The sequence below is a fragment of the Panthera uncia genome, assembly GCF_023721935.1.
Source record: "Panthera uncia isolate 11264 chromosome A1 unlocalized genomic scaffold, Puncia_PCG_1.0 HiC_scaffold_16, whole genome shotgun sequence".
NCBI lineage: Eukaryota > Metazoa > Chordata > Mammalia > Carnivora > Felidae > Panthera > Panthera uncia.
The window spans coordinates 11,330,129-11,352,300 of record NW_026057576.1 but is presented as its reverse complement, the minus strand read 5'-3'; the positions used below and the strand labels follow the sequence as shown (position 1 = coordinate 11,352,300).

At 34.4% G+C, this 22,172-nt stretch overlaps 1 protein-coding gene across 1 annotated transcript in view; it reads right to left on the bottom strand.

Moving 5' to 3' along the window:
- PDS5B (PDS5 cohesin associated factor B) overlaps positions 1-22,172 on the bottom strand; it is a 191,722-nt gene that overhangs the window by 114,528 nt on the left and 55,022 nt on the right. The window contains 5 exon segments of the mRNA XM_049646779.1: positions 2,839-2,965; positions 4,186-4,283; positions 4,388-4,474; positions 7,132-7,335; positions 10,505-10,631. Of these exon segments, the coding sequence (XP_049502736.1) occupies positions 2,839-2,965; positions 4,186-4,283; positions 4,388-4,474; positions 7,132-7,335; positions 10,505-10,612 (624 nt within the window). The 5' untranslated portion in view covers positions 10,613-10,631.

Here is a 22,172-nt window from a genome sequence, read left to right as displayed (position 1 = left end):
TTTTTTTTTTTTTTTTTTTTTTTTTTTATTTTTTTTTTTTTTTTCTTCCCCCCCCCCCCCCCCCGCCAAAACCCTTGTCTTGAGGGCTGACTTTCAACAGATCACAGCGAGGGAGCAGCTCTGCTATGTACAAAACCCCAACCATTATGATTTATTCTTTTGACATGTTAATCATGGTTGCTATAAACTTGTTTGTTTCAAATCTTCAAAATTCCCACAAACTTTATAATCATTGGGAAAACTGTTAAGATAAGCCACCAAGTGGTGAGTTTGTTTCTTTCTCTTTGTAATTCTTTCAGTTTATACTCTATATATTTGAGCCTACATACATGCAACTTTGAATATCTTCCTGAGAACTAAATGTTTTATCATTGTACAAATCCCTTCTTTACCCAGTAATGACTATTACATCTGATATTAGTACAACTTGTTTCAGTTTTCTTTCAGTTAATATATGCCTGGCAAGTCTTTTTTCCATCCTTTTATAAGCTTTTGACTTTTTTGTGACAGTACTTTTGTTCTTATCTCTTTGACCAACTGTATTATTATTATTATTATTATTATTATCACTATTTTGTGAGAGACATGCACAAGAGATAATGGAGGAAGGGCAGAGAGGAGAATCCAACACAGGACTCCATCTCAGGACCATGACATCATGACCTGAGTTGAAATCAAGAGTCAGACACTTAACTGACTAAGCCACCTAGATGCACAACACCCCCCAACCCCCCACCCCCCCTGCACTGGATTATTTTCAATCCAGTATGACAGTCTAAGTAGCAAATTTAGACCATTTACATTTATTGTAATTCTTTCTTTTACTCTAATCCTGAAAATTTTAATATGAATACTTCAAGTTTGATGTTAATCAGTAGCTCTATACTCCCCACCACCACCAGGATTAGATCACTCACTGACTCTCCATTAAGCCATTTAATCTCATCTGTTATTATGTTATTCGTATCCAGTAATTCAGGACTATTTTGTTAACATCCCTGTAATCATTATCATTGCTACTATTTTTTTTTAATGTATTAGTTCTTATTTGGAGCATTTCTTTGTACATCATTATTTCTTGTTCCTTCTTTTAATTCAACTTCCATCATTCTACAATACTCACATAGTTCATTCAGGAAGAATCTATTGACAAGTGAGTATTGAATATCTTAATTGCACTCAAATTGGATATGTGACTACACACACCTACACATACATGCACAGTTATTTTATCTTAGCACTTTGGAAATATAGTCCCATTATCTTCTGGCATCTATCCTTGTTACTGAGAAGTCAGCAATAGATTAATCTTTATTCCTTGGTAAGTGTCATGCCTTTTCCCTTTGGGTGCTTTATAGATTATTTGGCATTCTAGAATTTCTGTTGGCATTCTAGAATTTCTCCAAGATATTCCTGGACTGGGATTTATTTTTATTTATTCTGCTCATGACTTTTGCTACCTAACCCATAAATCCATGCTTTCCAACAGCTCTGGAGAATTTTAAGCAAATTTCTATTTAAACATTTCTTCTCTACTCTCTACTTTGTGTTCTGAAATCACTATCAGCTATATTGGTCCTTTTCATTCTGTTTTTCATGTCTCAGTATTTTTCATGTCTTCTTTATCTCACTTTACCTGTGTAATTCCTTGATCTATCTCCTAGTTCTCAAAATCTTTTATAACCCAATAAAGATCTTAATTTCAATGACCATTTCTCATTTCTACTTTTTTCCTAAACTTCTTTCATATATCTAGCTATTATGTTTTTAACTCTTATTTTCATGCCTTTGATCCCTTGAAGCATATATTATCTTTAAATCTTTTAAGGTATTTATTATTTTTATCTAACAAATGTATTATCTGAATGTTTAGGTCTATTTGCAGTATTTAACTTTCAGCATTGATGGACTATTTTAAGAATCTGGAAATACTAGAGGCACCTGGGTGGCTCAGTCGGTTAAGCGTCTGCCTTCGGCTCAGGTCATAATCTCCCGGTTTGTGAGTTGGATTGTGAGTTGGAGCCCCATGTCAGGCTCTGTGATGAGAGCTCAGAGCCTAGAGCCTCCTTCAGATTCTGTGTCTCCCTCTTTTTCTGCCCCTCCTGCACTCATGCTGTCTCTCTCAATAATATAACAAATAAACGTTAAAAAATTTTTTTAAAAAGAATCCGGAAATATTAAATTATGCAGTCATCTTCATGGAAGCACTTTTTGTGTGAATGTCATATACTTGTGAAATTAGATTATACCGTGCCAGGAAGTTCTTCAGTTTGCACAGATCTTTATACTCGTGACTCCCTGGCCCCTCTCTTTAACTCTCTCTTTTATCCCTTTCACAGAACCATTATTTCCAACTGTTTACTGGAGAGTTAGTCATTTTCAAAGAACAAGACACACAAACAAGTCTTGATTAATATCACCAAGGGAAGAAACACTGTCATGAACATATCCTTTGTCCAGAAATTAGTAGAGACTTCCCTTTTAATTTCACCCCCCACTCCATCTAACTACTGCTGTCTTAGAGCTATGGCTCTAACTGCTTTCATAAAGTTATGACACATAAAGTTATATGATAGCATCTAAGCAGTATTAACTCACTCCTTGAAACATATCCTACATCACACAGTTATTACAGATATTTTAGCACATAAACTACATCTGCTTAATTAGTAACTAATAAGTGTACCATGTTTTACTAATATTTATTAATATTAACCAATAAAACAGATTCTCCAAAACTAAGGTTAAAGCAGGAAAAATTATATTTGGAACATAAGCACAAATTCTTGACCTTAATATTAACAGGCTTTAGACATATTGGTATATGTTGCTACTTACCTTATGTGCAGGTACCAGATTTACCAAAACTGTATCCAAAAGCTCCTGAGATACTGTATCACCTTCACAAATAATAGAACTCATGAGGTCTACCATATGCATATGAACTTTCTGATTGTGGCCATTGCTGAAATTCAAAATAGATATTTTATTTAAAGCATACAGGATTCAGGGGTGCCTGGGTGGGTCAGTTAAGTGTCGGACTTCTGGTTTAGACTCAGGTCATGATCTCACTGTTCAAGAGTTCAATCCCCACATGGGGTCCACAGTGACAGTGCCAATAGTGGAGAGCCTGCTTGGGATTTTCGCCCTCCCCCTCCCCTCTTTCTCCCTCTCCCTCCCCCTCCCTCTCTCCCCCTCCCCCTCCCTCTTTCTCCCTCCGCCACTGCCCCTTCCCACCTGTCCCTTGTTCACGCACATGTGCACATAAACATTTTCCTAACACCAGTACAACATGAAGTATTAGGATATATACAACTTCGCAAAGGACCACGCCTTCTCTCAAAAATAATAAAAATAAAGTGTACAGAATTTAATCATAACATGGTACTGAAGAACACTACTTTATAAAACATTATACTAAAATATCAAATCAAATTCCATATATTCACTTAAAGCTTCCCTGTATCCCAAATCTTATAGGAGCATCCAAAATATATTTTAAACTGTATTTCCTAGATTACTTTTCCCTAATTTTAAACCAGTCTCACAATCAAAAGCAATTGAATCAAATATCAACTTTAGTTTTGCCTTAAATTCAGAAAATCAAACTGCTGCGAAGTTAATTCTAGTAGATAATTTTAAAGAATACACAAAAACTCAACTATTTACATGAATCAAGGAGCCAATAATATTTAAAGATAAAAAATATAATCCAAAAATTTTTTTTATTTTGGCTATATAGACTGCCTTATGCCACTCTTGTATTATACCTTACAAATTAAGTTCTATTCACTTTTAAAACATCTATAAAAATAATGTTAGTGAGGCTTTTTTTAAGTTTATTTATGTATTTTGAGAGAGAGAGAGAGCGAGCGAGCACAAGCAGGATAGAGGCAGAGGCAGAGGCAGAGGAGGAGAGAGAGAAAGAATCCCAAGCAGGCTGCACCCTGTCAGCTCAGAGCCTGACCAAGGGCTCGATCTTGATCTAACCGTGAGATCACGGACCTGAGCTGAAATCAAGAGTCGGTAGCTTAACAGACTGAGCCACGCAGGTGCCCCATGTTAATGAGTTCTAATGTTACTTAGAACCTTCCAAATACTCATCATAACAAACAGTTAATGCATAATCACCTATAGGTTTTAAATTCTATGTATTTAGTTATATGCCTAGTAAAATGAACTTACTTTATAACTGAAAATAATGTTCTGTATAACTGGGTAAAAATTTCATTGCTATCTTCCAACTCAAAGCATATGTTATACGACTTGACCCAAGCAATGTTCTAAAAATAAGAAATAAAAAAAGCGAAAGGTAAACACTTTAATTAGTAAAAATATACAAGCAAAAAACCCAATTTGAAATATCATCTCAAGATATATTGCTTACCTCAAGTAAGTAAAAATACCTATTAAACTGTGGGCTCTTTGTATCCTCTAGCCCCTTCAACTGCCTTGTTATAAACATAAATATATCCTTCAAAAAAAGAGACAAAGTATTGTTTAGATTATGAATGCTAAGCAAAAATATTCACTAAACTCCTAAAGCTAATTCAGCACTCATGTGTATCTACCATAATAAAGAACCAGGGGGAAAAACTGTATTTAGCTGGAACTTCTTAGAAAAATCTTACCATATGGAAACACTAAACATCTTATTGCCCTTCACAGGAAAACAGTAAATAATTTACCATGCTCTTAGATACAGAAAAACCTCCATCTTAAAGCAAGTTAAAAAACTAGACCCAAAAACTAGTAAACCAAAATTCGTCCTATTATGAGTATAACAAAAGTGGCAGTGACTGAGAACTAATTAGGTTTGCTGGAACAGACTATATAGATAATTATACAGCAAAAACACAGTTTGGGAAACTTAAAATTCCAAAATAAATCACCAAGTGAAAATATACTAGATCACAGAAACTTAGAAATTTTAAAAAGACCTGTAGAAGTTAACTTATAAAGCTTTCCTACCTAATCATTGTAATTACTTGTTTTTCCCCACCATTTCTTGATCTATCCCCATCTCCTGGCTTTTGATTTTTTTACTATGTCTTCCTTTTGTACCTGGATAGAGATAGGTTCAATGTCACTTTAAGGCAATTTTTATGGAGATAAGCCTTTTAAGATCTTAGGAAAGGGTAAAATTAAAAAAGCTAATTCTGCAAAGGAAGCATGCTAATCAATCAATACTAAGAAAAAAAATATTTCTCTTCGAAATAAAATGATAAGAATATTTTTAAAGGAGAAGAAAGATACAGGTAACTGACTAGCTTTTCAAAAAAAAATACTATGAAAAGTACAACCTGCAAAATGGTTACTTTGATAGCAATACTGAACAAAATACATCCTCTGTGAATAAACCCTCCTAGTGTGATTAAGAGAAAACTAAGTGCCACATTGACTACCTGGAGATAGAAAGAAAACAATCATTTATAACCTCTACAACAATCACTGACCTATTACACACGAAGCCAGATGTATAAAAAGGGTTTTCTGATGACAACAATAAATTGACAGTGGAAATACAAGGATCAATGTGTCAGTTTTCTATTGCTGCTACCACAAAGAAAAATATAAACTTTATGTTAATCAATAGTGAAAACTACTCCATAAATATTTAGAGAACATCCTTGAAATGATTAAATTTTAAGTACTACCTCAACAAAAGAAAAAAAAGAGGCATTTAAAATAAGACCAAAAAATATGAACAGAAAATATAAGATACTTTAAATTTTTCAGCGATGGAATAATCCAAAACGATGCTAATTTAGTCTCAGCTCCTCAATATTCTTCCTATAAATTGTCCTGTTATAAATAGAACCGATGTGTAATATTCTTTTGGGAGGACTTTTCACTACCCAAAAGCTCTAGGATAGGTTACTGATGATGCAAACTGAGAAATCCACAAGAAGCAGAAGAAACCTGTGGCAGTACTCTTAAATTAGACCTTCCTCTTCATCAGAATGCCAACAACACACTAGTAAGGAAGAGCCCACATCCCATCTCCAAATTAGAGGTTTATAATTACAAAATAAAATATATACCTGGGTACACAAGTCCACAGATCAGCTCATGTTATCTACTTAAACCTCTGACCATTCTCAAATTTCACAATTCAATTCCACCTTTAAGTGACAAATACTGCCCCTATCCTGAGATTCTTTACCAAGTTAAAATATTAAACAACTACGACCAAAGCAGGTTGGGCATTCCATGCTAGAATTTTGGCAGACTTGATGAAATGAGCAAGTTCCTCACTCCAATTATCAAGAAGCAACTCCATGAAATTAGGGGCTGTGTGAGGACTCTTTTTCACCACTGTAAACCCAGTTCCTGACACATAATTAAAACATCAATACTTGTTAAATGAAATAAACCTAATAAACTGCCCGTCATTTTATCCACACTGGGTATTAATAATCTTCTTATGGATTCATTCTCTAACCCACAGTTTCCACAATTATCTTTTATTATTACTGGTTTTTCTCATTTTCTAACCTGCTTTATTCAATATCTTTTTGCACAGCTCTAGTTATTTCACACTTTCTAGCAGCTGGACTAATCATGCTAGTCTCCTTTTTTCTTTCCTCTTTTAAAGATTCTCCATTCATATGGCTTTACTTACGACTACTTTAAACAGGTACTAGGAGTCGTTTCTAACTTTTCATTAAAATTTTGTTCACTGTATTGTCTTCCAAACAATTCACATCACAATCACACCTTCCTTTAAATGAATGATTCATATGGTATACATTCAGGCTTATATTAAATACCATGTTTTAAATAATGAATATGGTCTTCAGTATGGATGTTCAAAAGGGAAAAGTATCCCCCTCCAAGTGTTGCTGAAACAGAGCTAATGATAACATACTATAATAAGTATAGAGTACACTGTACTAATCTACTTCTTACCCTAAGGATCAAAATTCTTTAATAAAAGTAAGTACTAAATGGGGTATGTGTGGGGGGGGGGGGGGGGGTCTTTAAAAAGTAAAGTTGTTTAATAAAAGACTGCTGCAGGTAATGTCGAAAAATCCAAAGAAATTATCCAAATACCTTAACTCCCATTTTAGTTAGAAAGATAAATAGAAGCACCAGTTACTATTTTAAGTTCTTTAAGTCAGTACTTGCCTTTAGTTTATCAGGGGATGTGTAAGGAGCTTCAGGAGCATAAATCCTGAAAATATCGGCAAGGCAGCAGGCTACCAATAAGCGAACATCTTTATCAGGATGCTTGAGGAAAAAATCTGAAGCAAGATGTAAAGCTAGGTTTAAATAAAGCTCCTTTTCTTCTTCAGAGTCCTGGTCCATATCCATGAAAGTTTTCACAACCATCTGTACAAAAATAAAATAATGAAATAATGAAATCTTTCATGCAAAAATACAGTCATTTGAAATAACATCCAAATTAATTGCAAAGATTAACTTCCAAATAATTAATATAAAGTACTTTCATTTTTCCTCTCAGAGAGAACAGATCCTTCTAAAACTACAGAAAAATAACTTTTCTTTTAAAAGACTAAAATACTTTCCATTTACCCATCATACCTGCTTGCCAAATAAGTTTAAAACTAGCCTTATATTTAACAGAAGACCATTTGGGAAGAGAAATAAAAAAAAAAAAAAATAGTTACAGAGAGGGAAGCAAACCATAAGAGAATCTTAAATAGAGAAAACAGGGTTGATGGGGATGGGAGGCGGGGGACGGGGAAAATGGGTGATGGGCATTAAGGAGGGCATTTGTTGGAATGAGCACTGGGTGTTGTATATAAGTGATGAAAAACAGGAATCTACTCCCAAGGCCAAGAGCACACTGTATATACTGTATGTTAGCTAACTTGACAATAAATTATATAGATATTTAAAAAAAACCCAAACAACTAGCCTTACATGGCATTTCTGGTCTTTTACAACTGGACTAAAAGGAGTATGTCCTTCTTAAAAACTGCGCCCCTTTTTTATATATAATATACCTAATCCTTATATTATACTTCTTAGGAAAAGAAACAATTTATTTTTCCATCTGAGCCATAAACCATTCCAGATATACAGATTTATATCTTCAGCTAAAAAAGAATATATAAATATACTTAAGAAAGGATGATGAAGATGCATTCCTGAACACTAAAAAGCTACCATGAAGTGACTACCACAGCATCCAACAAAATATTTCTTGTGCCACTGTAAAAGAGAATATGACATGGATAGTTATTAGCAGAACTCACTGACATGTATGGAGTGAGCAGAAATAACCTATAGGAAATGGTTCCTTTTTCAAAAACATTTACATAAAGGAAGCAGGACAGAAATAAAAATGGTGAGAATTGGTACCATTTGAGTTCTGTAAAAAGCTTTCTCTAATTTCAGTACCAGTTGTCGCAATGAACCCTCCATCTGTACTATTCTTACTTCAAATGAGACTTTAAATCGCCTAACTTGACAGGAGCACACATTTAAATACAATTCTAATGGAAAGGTAACCACCTGGCATCCACTAGGTGGTGCTGCGAATACTAATCAACAAGTAGGGCTGCCACCAAGTATCAATAGCTATGAGTTGGTCCTTAAAAAACACAAGGATTTCTACTCTGCCAGAGAGCTAGACTTCTGAGTAATAAATCATCTAATGTGTTGCTAGGGAACAGTGTTCCTCAGAGGGCAGACCCTCAGTTCTATTATGCCAGACACCAGAAACAACAGTAGACTAATCCTGCTAGTGGGGCACTACAGTTAGCTTAAGGGCACGAGGTCCAGAGTTACTTCCTAACTTATTAATTTTATTGATGTAAGATGTATGCTTTGACAGCCTACGCATATTATGAAAAGAGGCAAAGAAAAAAAAAGAGAGACCCACATGCAGGAGACCATTACTTTCTCTAGAATCTCTTCACCAAAAAGTAAGAGTTTCAGTATACTTTGAATAAAATGTTATAGGAAACCCTAGAAATTATATAATGACACCTTACCTGTTAACAAATTGTTGTAATTCACAAAACTTATCCCCATAATTGTACATTTCAAAAATTACCATCAGCCCACATTAAATCCTTTTTATAATTCTCTAAGAGGGTTGCTAAAAATATGGATAAGTATAAGTATAAATTAGGAAACAAAAATGAAGGAAAAGTATATTAACCAGATTTCTGGGCATAGATGTCAACAAAATAATGAAAACATATTACAAACACTAAATGTGAGCACTGTGGAAATCATTCCACCTAGATCAACAAAGTTTACTCAAGGGCTAGATAATGAGAATCCCTCAAAATTGTCTACAACTCAAATGGTGTTATAAAACTCAGTAACTCACATTTAAGTTGTCTATTAAAGATGTCTGAGAAAATAACATCTCTACAAGACACTAAATGTTAATCAGCCTTTAAGTATAATTTCTGCATTTAATAATACTTTCTTAGCAAACAATAGAGAAGTTTACCTATCACTGCTAAAATATAATCTGAGGAAATAAATGAATATTCGCTTCTCTAAAAAGTCAATAGATGAAGAGAATGTAGATACACAGAAAATGGAACATGTGATATAGAAAGGGCTTGTAGCTTCACTATTTTTAACAAAACATACACAAGTTCCTAAGTAGATATAACACACACAAATTGGCATTTTTAATGTGCTCAAAGATGTCTTTTCCTTTGAATAATAAACTTCCGATATTTTTTGACATTCTAATACTTTATGCATAAAGGTATAATACTAAGACTTTATAGGAAATTTACGAGCATTAGGAATAAACCATGCAGCAATACCCATAAAACAGTACTTTGCTTTAAGGTTCCTAGGCCTTCAATTATTAATTAAGGTAGGTTTTCCAGTCTTAAAATACTGGATAAATAATAATAATGTATCAAGCAACATAAACGTCTAGGTAGATATAATCTAGAAGGGAAAAAATGCTGAAAAATAAAAACATGTCCACTAACTGATGAATTAGCTTAACATTCTCTTTGGCCATTCTGCTCCTTTAATCATTTTATAATCACAGGGACTATCACTGCCCTGAAGCAAAAGTAAAATATTGTTCAAACACATATAAAGAGACTAGAGCCATACAACGACTGCCTCATCTATGGAAGTTCACCATCAATCTTGATTCATTGCTGCATGTCAGAAGCAGGGAGAGAAGCTAAAAGTAAAGCACTTTAACCTACTCTCAAAATAACTTACAAGAAAGTAAAACACAGCCTAAGTGCTCAGTACAAAGACCGTAAACTTCCTTTCTTAGAGTAAAATGGTTGTTTTCTAAAATAAATGAGATATAGAACAAAGGAGAACTCTCTACAGACAACAAAGAATATAAAGAGTACTACAGATTGATTCTTTATGCTCAAGTATAGGAAGCCCTAGAAAGCCATTTTTAGCTTTCATTTGCTTTTTTAGCTTTCATTTGTTTTTCAGATGCCCTAATAAAATACAGTTCTATGTGATTTCCACAGGTAACAGCCCACCCTAAACAGATGCCCCCAAAATGTAACACAATTATACTCACCTTTAACCGTCTCACCATTTCCTCTTTAGATATTTTATCTGAGATTTCTTTGACACCAGGAGGATAAGTAATTTTCCCATCATTGGTCCTTGTCTTTGAATGAGCCATGATGGAAATATTTTTACCCCTAAAATAAGAAAGCTATTAGATGCAAACGAAAAAGTATAAACAAAATTAATAATAAACATAAGTTACCTATCTTCCCACCAAGTAATTTATTATAACTACTTCCTAATTTACAGTAGGTCACTTCTCTAATTAACGAAAAACATTTTATTAAACATTTCCCCAATTTTTTTCAATTGTATGTTAATTTCCATTTCCACTACTGGCAAGCTAAGTTATTTGCACTAACCCTCCAACTACAAAAATTATAAATAATAAGGGGAAAAAAAAAACAAAATAAGCATGTTTTTTAAAGCATCACAAATTACTTGGCCAAAATAAAACCAAATACAAGACCTGAGAATAGTAAATGGAGCACTGGAACATTATATCCATTTAGGCTCTAAGGCCATTTGCCAACCCTGCCAAATCTAGAGTTCAGTTTTGGTGGTCTTATGAGGCAAGAGGGACAGAAGTAAATTTCAACCTGTCAAAGTAGAATATCAAAGAGACCTTCCTGACATCAATGCAGACTACCCCATCTCCAAAAGAAATCACAAAGATAAGCCAGAAATCAACATGTGCCCATGCCCCCATCACCAGGGGACAGCAGAGAAAGCTGCCTTGGTACTAAGCAAGGCAACATAGATACAAGGGAGGTACAGCTAATTAGTTTTTGCCATGGGCCTGCACGTTTGCTGAGGTTCATATTACCTGAGTTGTCCAGAGAACCTCAACATATGAACTCAGTGACCCCTGAGTGGTAGTACCTCCAAGCACCTAATTAAGTAAAATTCTGCACCTCAAACAATCCCCACTATGATGTTTCCAGGGGTCAAAATGAGCACTATCAAGTCAAAAATAATCAAGAACCTGAAGAAACATGACACTATGAGAAAGAATCAGCAGAAATACCAAACACCAAGACAGGACACACAAAGACTTCAGATGTTACAATTATTGAACAAATTATTAAACAAATTGCAAAACTATATTTATCATTAAAAACATAACAAGGAATAAATAATTATACAGAGTAAACCAGAAAAGTAGAATTTCTAAAAATAAAAAATGCAAAAACTGAAACTAAAAACTCAATGGACATACTTATTAGCAGATTAGAAAAAGCTATCAGAATTAGTCAACTAGAAGAGAGGTCAAAAGAATATACAGAAGGCAGAAAAGTTTAACATGATTCACGGGAGTATCAAAAGAAAACATGAAAGAGACCTCTGTCAGAGGAAAACAGCATAAAATATCAATCCATAAATTCAAGAACGCAAACAGAATTAAATTCAAAATACTAAGAATTCTACAGAACAAAACCTTAAAGCCATCATATTACCTTGAAAGGAACAGTATTTAAACTAGTAAGTGGCTTCTCAGTAGCAACAATATAAGCCAGAAGACAGCAAAATGCCATCCTCAATGCGGGAAAAGACTATAATTGCAAAGCTAAAGCTTACATCCAAGGAATATAATTTTCAAGAATAGATTGGAATAAGGACAAATTAGCCAAAGAAAAACTGAAAGCTGTAAGTAAACATATAGTATTTAGAATATTGTTTAGCATTTATTATGTACCCCCCCCCCCCGACACAAGCTTACATTTCTGAAGGAGTTCAAAATCAAGGAAACAATCTATGGTAGGTAAGTCAAGACACTGAGCATCTTTGGTAGGAAATGTAACTAAAAGAGGGATAAAGAGGCTATATTGGGTACAGGTAATGTTCTACTTCTTTATCTGGATGGTGGTTATAGAACTGTTTTCACTTTGTGTAAAGTCACAGAGCTAGACAATATTAGACAACATAATTTTTTACACTTTCCTCAGTTATATTCTACTTCAACAAAAAATAAAAATCTCCAAACATTAAAAAATTCATAAGTATACTTCCTAATAATGAATGAATCAAAAGAAAACAAGTATATGATCAATAAAGTAAAAACTCAGAAGACAATCATAAATTTTTGACATATCAGCATGTGAAAATTCAAATATGAAGAAAATCTGTACCTTACTAAAAATGACTCAAGAAAAAAAATACCTTTAATAAACTTAATCAACAATCAATAAATATTCCTATAAGGAAAAAACTCCAGGTCTACATAGCTTTACTAGTGAATTCTATCAAATAACTGAGGAAGAAATAATTTCAATGCCAAATAAATAATTCCAAAGACTCAAAACACAAGGGAATCTTTTCCAACTAATCTTATACAACTAACTAGCACAACATATCAAAACCCAATGAGAAAAATCAAGAAAAATCACATACCAGTCTTGCTCATAAACAAAGATGCAAAATTCCTAAATAAAATATCAGGAAACCAAATGTAGCAACGTTATTAAAAATTGGGTTTATCCCAGGAATGCAAGGTTAGATTCCTCATATTAACAGATTAAAAAGAGAAAAACAAGGGGTGCCTGGATGACTCAGTGGGTTAAGCATCCAACTCTTAGTTTCAGCTCAGGTCATGATCTCATGGTTCATGAGCTCTAGCTCCACATTCCCAGTGGGGAGCATGCTTGGGATTCTCTCTCTCTGCCCCTCTCCTGCTGGCATGTGCTCTCTCAAAACAAATAAACTGAGACAAAAAAAGAAAAATGATGTGATAATCTCAATAAATAAAGAAAAAAAAAGTTTGAAAACTTCAACATCAAGACTATAAGACAAAAAAGAGAAAAGCTTAACAAACTAAAAACTGGATGAGTTTCCTTTATCTGAGAAAGGTCGGGTGTTACAAATACCATACACCATAAATCATGTTTATTGATGGCCCATTAATCATGATCCACTGGAAGATTTTTACTTAGGATCAAAACATACACAAGCATACCTCCATCATCACTTCTACTTGACCCAGTAATAAAGATGGTAGTCAACAAAGTAAGAAATGAAGAATATAAAGATAAAAAAAGAAGGAACAAAACAGCTACCGTCTGCAGACTATACGATTATGTACATAGAAACAACAAAAGGACTTACAGATAAAACCTCAGAATTAAGAAGATTGAGTTTAGTGGGGCACCTGGGTGGCTCTCAGTTGGTTAAGTGTCCAACTCTTGGTTTTGGCTCACGGTTTGTGGGATCGAGCCCCATGTTGCAACAGCAGCATGGAGTCTGCTTGGGATTCTCTCCCTCTCCCCCCTGTCTCTGCCCCTCCCCCACTCGCACTGTCTTTGTCTCTCTCAAAACAAACAAACTAAAAAAAAGAGAGAGAGAGAGAGAGAGAGGATTGGGTTTAGCAAGGGTATAGAGTAGAAAACTCAATATGTAAACATCAAATGCCTATAGCTAGCACAATACATAACAGTAAAAGACTGAATAATTCCTCTGAAGATCAGAAACAGAACAAATACGTCTGCTCTTACCACTCTTATACAAGATTATACCGGAAGCCCTAGCCAGACACACTAAGGCAAGATAAAGGATATAGAAGCCACACAGATTAAATAGAAGCCACATTTCCAGATGGCATGGTTGTTACATAGAAGATTCTAAAAGAATCTACAAAAATAAAAAATAAAAAACTCATTCATCAAGGTTGCAGAATATAAAGCTCAATATACAAAATCAACTGTATTTCTATATACTAGCAAGGAACAGATGGAAACCTTCGTTAAAAGCACAATACTATTTCAATCACTCCTACTATAAATGAAATACTTCAGTATAAACCTAATAAAACATATACAAGATTGGTATGCTGAAAATTATAAAATACTAATGAAAGAAACCACAGAAATTTAAATAAATGGAAGACATACCATGTTCATGGATGGGAAAACTCACCATAGTAAAGATGTCAGATTTCCCTCAAACTGATCTACAGGTTTGGAGATTCTAACAAAATCCCAGCAAGACTTTTTATAGACAGAAACAAGCCTATTCCAAAATGTATATAGAAAGGCAAAGGAACTAAAATTGATGAAACAATTTTAGAAAACAATGAAGTAGAAGGTAATCATTCTACACAACTTTAAAACTTTTTATATAGTACAATAAACAATACAATGTGATGTGGGTAAAAGGGACAGACCTATAGATCAGTAGAAAAAAACAGACAACCTAAAAGAGATGTGCAGAGGGATGCACATTGGGTGTGTGTGGGGGGGGGGGGGGTTGTTGTTGTTTTTACAAAGGTGGTAAAGCAACTGAATGAAGCAATAATAGTCTTTTCCACATATAGTGCTGGAGCAATGGATAAACACAGACTCGGGAAAAAAAAAAAAAAAAGAAAAAGAAAAAGAAAAAAAGAAAACCTTGACCTAAGTGTCTCATATCTTATACAAAATTAATTTAAAATACACCAAAGATTTAAATAGAAAATGTAAACAAAAATTTTTAAAAGAAAACATGGAAGATATCTTCACTATTGAGACTAGAAGGGTTTTTAGAAATGACACTACAAGATCCATAAAATGAAAAAGTGACAAACTGGATTTCAAAAATTAAAAACTTTTGCTCTGTGAAAAAACTGTTAAGAGAAAAGTTAAGCTATATATTGGAGAAAATATTTGCAAATACATATATGACAGAGCACATGTATCTAGCCTATATAAACAAGTCTTAAAAAGATACTATAAAAAAATAATCCATTACAAAATGGGCAAAAGACATGAACAGACATTTGAAGAGGAAATGCAAATGGCAAATCAGCACATGAAAAAATGTTCACCTCATTAATCATTAGGGAAATGCAAATTAAAAACAACTTAAGGAAAAAAAATCCATTATATACTATTAGAATGGCTAAAATAGAAAATAGCGACAACATCAAATGTAGGCAAGGATGCAAAGAAATTGAATCTAGACGCTGCTGGTAGAAATGTAAAATAGTACAAACATAGTTGAAAATAATCTAGCAGTTTCTCATAAAACTGAACAGGCACTTTATCATACAAACCAGCAATTTCACTCTTGGGAATTTTTCCCACAGAAATGAAAGCTTGTGTTCATGCAAACCTGTATAAGAATATTTATAGCAGCTTATTCATACACCCCAAAACCGGAGGCAATCGAAAGCTCCTCAAGGAATGATCAGTTAAACTGACAGATCCATAAAACGCACTACTAAAAAACTTACTTACTGACACATGCAATAATCTATGGTCATTAGACTTATTGTAATATCAAAAGGTTACATGCTATATGGTTTCATTAATTTAACATTCTCAAAATGACAACTATAGGCATGGAGAACAGATTAGTGGTTGCCAGGGTACACAGATAAGACTGAGTGGTAGCATGAGAGAATTCCTTCATAATTCTGTATCTTGATTGTGATGGTAATGACAAGAATCTATACACAGGATCAAAGTACACAGGACTACATACACTCAGAGAGAGAGAGAAAATATTGTGCAAAAACTTGAGAAAACAGAGTAAGATCAGTAATTTAATTAACAATATTATACAAATGTCAATTTCCTAATTTGATATTGTACTACAGCTACATCAGATGTCACAACCAGCAGAAGATAACTGAAGGGTTCATAGGATTCTATGTTCATTTTTTACAACTTTATGCCTATAATTATTTCAAAATAAGAAGGCTTAAGAGCAAACCAATCAATTGTATTCATATGGACAGCAACTAAAAAGTTTAAAAATGCAATTTACATAGAAAAGCATAAAATACCTGCAGTAAATCTAACAAAAGATGTGCTTTTAGAGAAAATCATAAAGCTTCACTGACAGAAATGAAAGAAAACCTAAATAAATGAAGATATATCATGGGCTGGGTTGGAAGTCTCAAATACTGTAAAGATAGCAAATCTTCCCTGTGATTATGGAATCAATACAATCCAATCAAATCCAAGTTTTGATTTTAAAAGAACTATAGCAAATTTATTTTAAAATTTATATGTAAATGCAAAAGGCCAAAAATAGCAAGATACTTAAAGAAGAAAACACTCTAAATGGATTTGTTCTATCAGATATTAAAACCCATTATAAAGGTAATTTAAATGATGTAGCATTAGTGCAGGAGGGAAAAAAAAATCAATGGAAAAGACAGCCTAGAAACAGAGCTACGTGAAATTAATATACGTGAAAATTAATATATGAAACGCACAATAGTAAGAAAAGATCAGAGAGGACAAGATAAAAAGTTCCGAATATTGCCTAATATTTCAACAACATTAAATATTCCAATCCATGAACACTGGATGTTTTTCCATTTATTTGTGTCTTACTTCTTGGCACAGAAGTGTTTTGCCTCCTTGATAAAGTTTATTCTCAAGTCATTTTTTTTCTTTTTGATACTATTGTGAAGGAATTCTTTTGTTCATCTCCCACAGTTCATTGTTAGTATATAAAAACGTAACTGATTTTTGCATGTTGATTTGGTATCCTGCAACTTAACAGAATTTATTAGCTCTAAAAGGTTTTTTTGCAGGATCTTTAAGGTTTTCACATCATCTATAAACAGGTAATTTTACTTCTTCCTTTCTGATTTGGATTCCTTTTATTTCTTGCTTTTACTTTATTGTCTAATTGCTCTGACTAGGACTTCCAGTACCATGTTGAACAGAAGTGGCAAGACTGGGCATCTTTGTCTTGTTACTGATCTTAGAAGAAAGCGATTTTTCACCATTGAGAAATGCAAATCAATAAGGAGGAATCACTTCACTTCTGTTAGGATGGCCATTATAAAAAAAAAAAAGAAGAAGAAGAAGAAGAAGAAAAAGAAAAAGAAAAAAAAAGCTAACAAGTGTTGACAAAATGTGAAAGATAAAGAACTCTTGTACATTGTTGATGTGAATATACAATGATGCAGCCAGTAGGGAAAACAGTAGGGAGGTTCCTCAAAAAATTAAAAATAGAACTACCATACAATCCAGAAATCCTGATCCTGGGTATATATCCAGAAAACAATGGAAATCAATATCTCTTAAGATGTATCTGCATACCCATATTCACTGCAATATTATTCACAATAGCCAAGATATGGAAAAAATCCAAATCCTCATCAATAGATGAATGGATAAAGAAAAAGTGGTATATACTTAAAATAGAACAGTATTCAGGCTTAAAAAAGAAGAAAATCCTACCATTTGCAACAACATGGATGGACCTGGAAGACATTATGCTGAGTGAAATATGTTAGTGATAGAAGGGCAAATACTGCAGGACTCCATTTATAGAAGTATCTAAAATAGTCAAACTTATAGAAGCAGGAAATAGAATAGTGGCTGCCAGGAGATGAGAGGAGGAGAAAATGGGGAGTTATTCAATGAGTGTAAAGTTACAGTTATACAAGACAGTTAAATTCTAGAGATGTTCTATACAACATGGCACCTATAGCTAAGTCAGTGTTTAGGACTAACTTAAGAATTTAAGAGTAGGGGTGCCTGGCCACCTAAAGGTGGCTCACTGGGTTAAGCGTCTGACTTCGGCTCGGGTCATGACCTCATAGTTCATGGGCTGGAGCCCCACAGCGAGCTCTGTGCTGACAGTGCAGAGCCTGGAGTCTGCTTTCCATTTTCTCTCTCAATCTGCCCCTCCCCCACTCATGCTTATGTGCGCTACCTCTCTTGCTCTCTCAAAAGTAAACATTACAAAGTATTTTTAAAAAGAATTTGTTAAGAGTATAGATTTCATGTGAAGTGTGTTCTTACCAAAAAAAAGCAAAGGGGCACAAGGAAACTTTTAGAAGTAATAGCTATTTTATTAGAAGTGATAGCTGTGTGGTAATGGTATCATAGGTGTTGTATATAATATATATGCAGTTTTTTCTCTGTATCAGTTATAGAGCAATAAATCTGTTTTAAAAAAAGAAAAGATTTTCAGGTAGCCTTTGGGAAATAAAATGCTTTGCCCCATCTGCTGGGTCGAGGGTGGGGGCAGGGGAGAAGAGGAGGAGGAAGAGATAGAAGAGGAATAGGAGGAGGAAAAAGAAGAAGAAAAAGAAGAGGAGGGAAAATGGTCAGTGGGCAGTTAGATTTCCAGAGAGATGTCTGAGCTAGGGACAGATGTGGGGATCCTCAGTGATAGTTAAAACCAGGGGCACAGATGACAGATTCAGGAAGTCTTATAAAGTAAGAAGAGATAAGAGAAGGCACATCTTTAAGAAATAGGGAGAGGAAAAAGAACTTACAAAGGAATGTGAGAATGACCAAAGAAGTATGGAGAAGATCTGGAAGGAAGCTGTATCAGAAAGTAGGGGGTATACCATGTTTCAAGACAAGGAGTGGCCAACAGTACTAGATGCTACAGAGAGCTCAAGATGAAAAACTCAACAGGATCCATTGAGGGATTAACTGAAAACGGGCATGAGGGATCTTACCGATGAAAATGTTCTAAAATTGGATTATGGTGATGATGGCATTTTTCAGTAAATTGCCTAAAAAAAAAATTATTGAACTGTACACTTGAAAGGGATAAAATTTATTAATTTTACACTATATAAATTATAGCTCAATAAAGTTGTTTGAAATTTTAATAATTCATTCAAGTTCTGGGATACTTTAATACCTATATAGAAAAAAATAACATCGGGGTGCCTGGGTGGCTCAGTCGGTTAAGCATCCAACTTCAGCTCAGGTCATGATCACATGGTTCGTGGATTCGAGCCCTGTGTCAGGCTCTGTGCTGACAGCTTGGAGCCTGGAGCCTGCTTCAGATTGTGTCTCCCTCTCTCTTTCTGCCCCTCCCCTACTTGCAGTCTGTCCCTCTCTCAAAAATACATAAACGAGGTAGGAGGAAGGGGGGGGGGATGAGGGGGGAGGAGGAGGAAGGAGGAGGAAGGAGGAAGGAAAAGGAAAAAAATAACATCATACCTATACCTCACAGCTTACACAAAATGAATTCCAGGTAGATTAGTGAGAAGAACCAAGGTCATAGCTGTGTTCCTTCAACCAAAGAAGATACATATTTAGCAAAGGCCCAGGACAAATCATTTCAGAGGATAGTAAATAAATGTGACAGGATTCCCAGTTTTCCACAGAAGCTGGAATACAAAAAAGTCTCTGCCTTGCCTCGACACAAGTAAAAGCTAATGCTCATTATTCCTAACAATAGATATACAATTGTGACCACACCCTGCAACTAAGTAATGTAGATATGGTGCCTGTGTAGAATAAAGTCATCTACGTGGTCAAAAATTTGTCATAGGTAAAATTTGTCAAGTGCCTGTTATTTGCAGAACTCTTTAGCAGTGACCATCGGGCAAAATGAGTAAGATAGATCTCAAATCTACCAAAAAAAAACCAAACATCTCCCTAAATATTTAAATCACAGTAAATTCTATAATTATTCTAACAGAAATAACAAGCTTGGAAAATATAAGATCAAAAGAAACCCCATTTCTACAGGTAAATGGGGGTGAAGTGGTAATAATGTATAGAACAAAAGGATAGAGAGAACAGTGTAGAATGTGTTACCAATCTAGAGAAGAAAGTTCAGAATTTAACTTAAGATCTAGAATTGTGACTGAAGGAAAAGGTGGAAGGAAGTAAAGGGAGCTAAGGAAGAAAAGGTAAGAGCCAACAAAGAGGCAGCTTTACTCAGTTTGCACTTCAGTTTTATAAACAATAGAACTGGAAGCAGAGATTTGAAGTATCTCTGTGAATATATATACAAGCTGTTTCTTCAGAATGACATATTTACTGGCCCTTGTCTACTAAGCAAATGATGTACCTTAATTAAGTCTATGTTTAAACTTTCACTGACTTCTCCAACCAGAGCAAGACTCCTCCCCCTACAGCTAGGAAAACTTTGAACATATCATAATTGGCATTATCACATCATATTTAGTGAACTTATTCTATGTCTCTTACTAGGCCATAAGCCCTATAAGCGAAGGACAGTATATCATTTTATGCTAGCATCTATTAGAGAACCTAGCACAAAGCAGGCACTCTGGAAATCCTTGCTGAATGAATGACCAGAACTGTTCTAATAAATGATGGCTACAATAGGCAATACAGACCAGAAAGGAGAAATCAAATACAGTAAAACCAGTTAAAAAACTGCTACAACATTCCAGATAAGAAGTAAGGAGGAAATGGGGAAACATGGGGAAACAAGAACTGATTCAAAGACTTATGGATGATATTAAAAGAGAAGTAGAAAAAAAAAAACAACGTAAAGAGAAGTAGATGATTACAAGATTCAAAGCCTTTGTTCCTTGAAAGTCAATTACTTATTTACTGAGAATTTACTTGGTGCAATATACTATACCATATACTAGGAATGCAATGACAAGCAAATATATAAAATCTCTGCTCTCATCATAATGGAGATAGGGAAAAAACATACAGAGGTCAAGTCTTGGGGAAAAAATTTTGGTCTAAAAGGTAACTAAAGATATAGATCTGAAGTTTTAAAGAAAATCAAAGCCAGAAAATATTTTGGTCATAAAGCTCATGCTTTATGGGTTTACAAGATTAAGAAAAACATGTAGGATGAGCTGAGACACCAAGACTCAACCCTGAGGAAATATCTATATTGATATGGGGAGGGGGATAGGAAGAAAAACAGAAGGGTCAGAAAAGGTAGAAAAATAAAAAAAAAAATTTTTTTAACCTAGAAAAAAATGCTTGAAGAGGAAGGGGTGGCATACAGTGCTAATTATTTCAGAAACACATGTTGCTGAAACATACAAAATGGCCTTAGTAAATACTCCCTTGGACCTGGTAAGGTGATCTTTAAGGAAAAAGTTTCCAGAAATAACAGAAATAACTACTAAACTGCAACCTAAGAGAAAAAAAAAAAAAAAGTGTAAATGAGAAAGAGGGAAAGGGAGCAATGCTGAAGAAAGAAAGGGTATGGGAAATAAATAGGATCTTCAATTTTTATCAGAAATGAATAAGAGATATTGATATACAGCTGTTCCTCTGAGGTTTAACAGACTTAAATTATCTGACATAATATATTTCATCTTTGTGGGCTTTCAATTATTCACATGTAAGGCAGAGTGGATACATTGAAAATAAGAAAATAATAGCCGTACTTAAAAAATAATTTATATAGGGGCACCTGGGTGGCTCAGTCAGTTAAGCATCCGACTTCGGCTCAGGTCATGATCTCACTTGAGTTCGAGCCCCATGTCGGACTCTGTGTTGACAGCTCAGAGCCTGGAGCCTGCTTTGGATTCTGTGTCTCCCTCTCTCTCTGTTCTATCCCCACTCATACCGTCTCTCTCTGCCTCTCAAAAAATAAATAAATGCTAAAAAAAATTTTTTTGAATAATAATTTACATAAAACTGACCACTATCAGAATCCATTTTATATACTAAATACACTATAGAAGAACAAATTCCTTTTTCCGTTTAAAATATATATGCTTTTAATTTACCCCCAATTTCTGGTAAAACTATGATCTAGAATTTTCCTGCTTTTATTTTTTTTTTTAATTTTTTTTTCAACGTTTTTAATTTATTTTTGGGACAGAGAGAGACAGAGCATGAATGGGGGAGGGGCAGAGAGAGAGGGAGACACAGAATCGGAAACAGGCTCCAGGCTCCGAGCCATCAGCCCAGAGCCTGATGCGGGGCTCGAACTCACAGACCGCGAGATCGTGACCTGGCTGAAGTCGGACGCTTAACCGACTG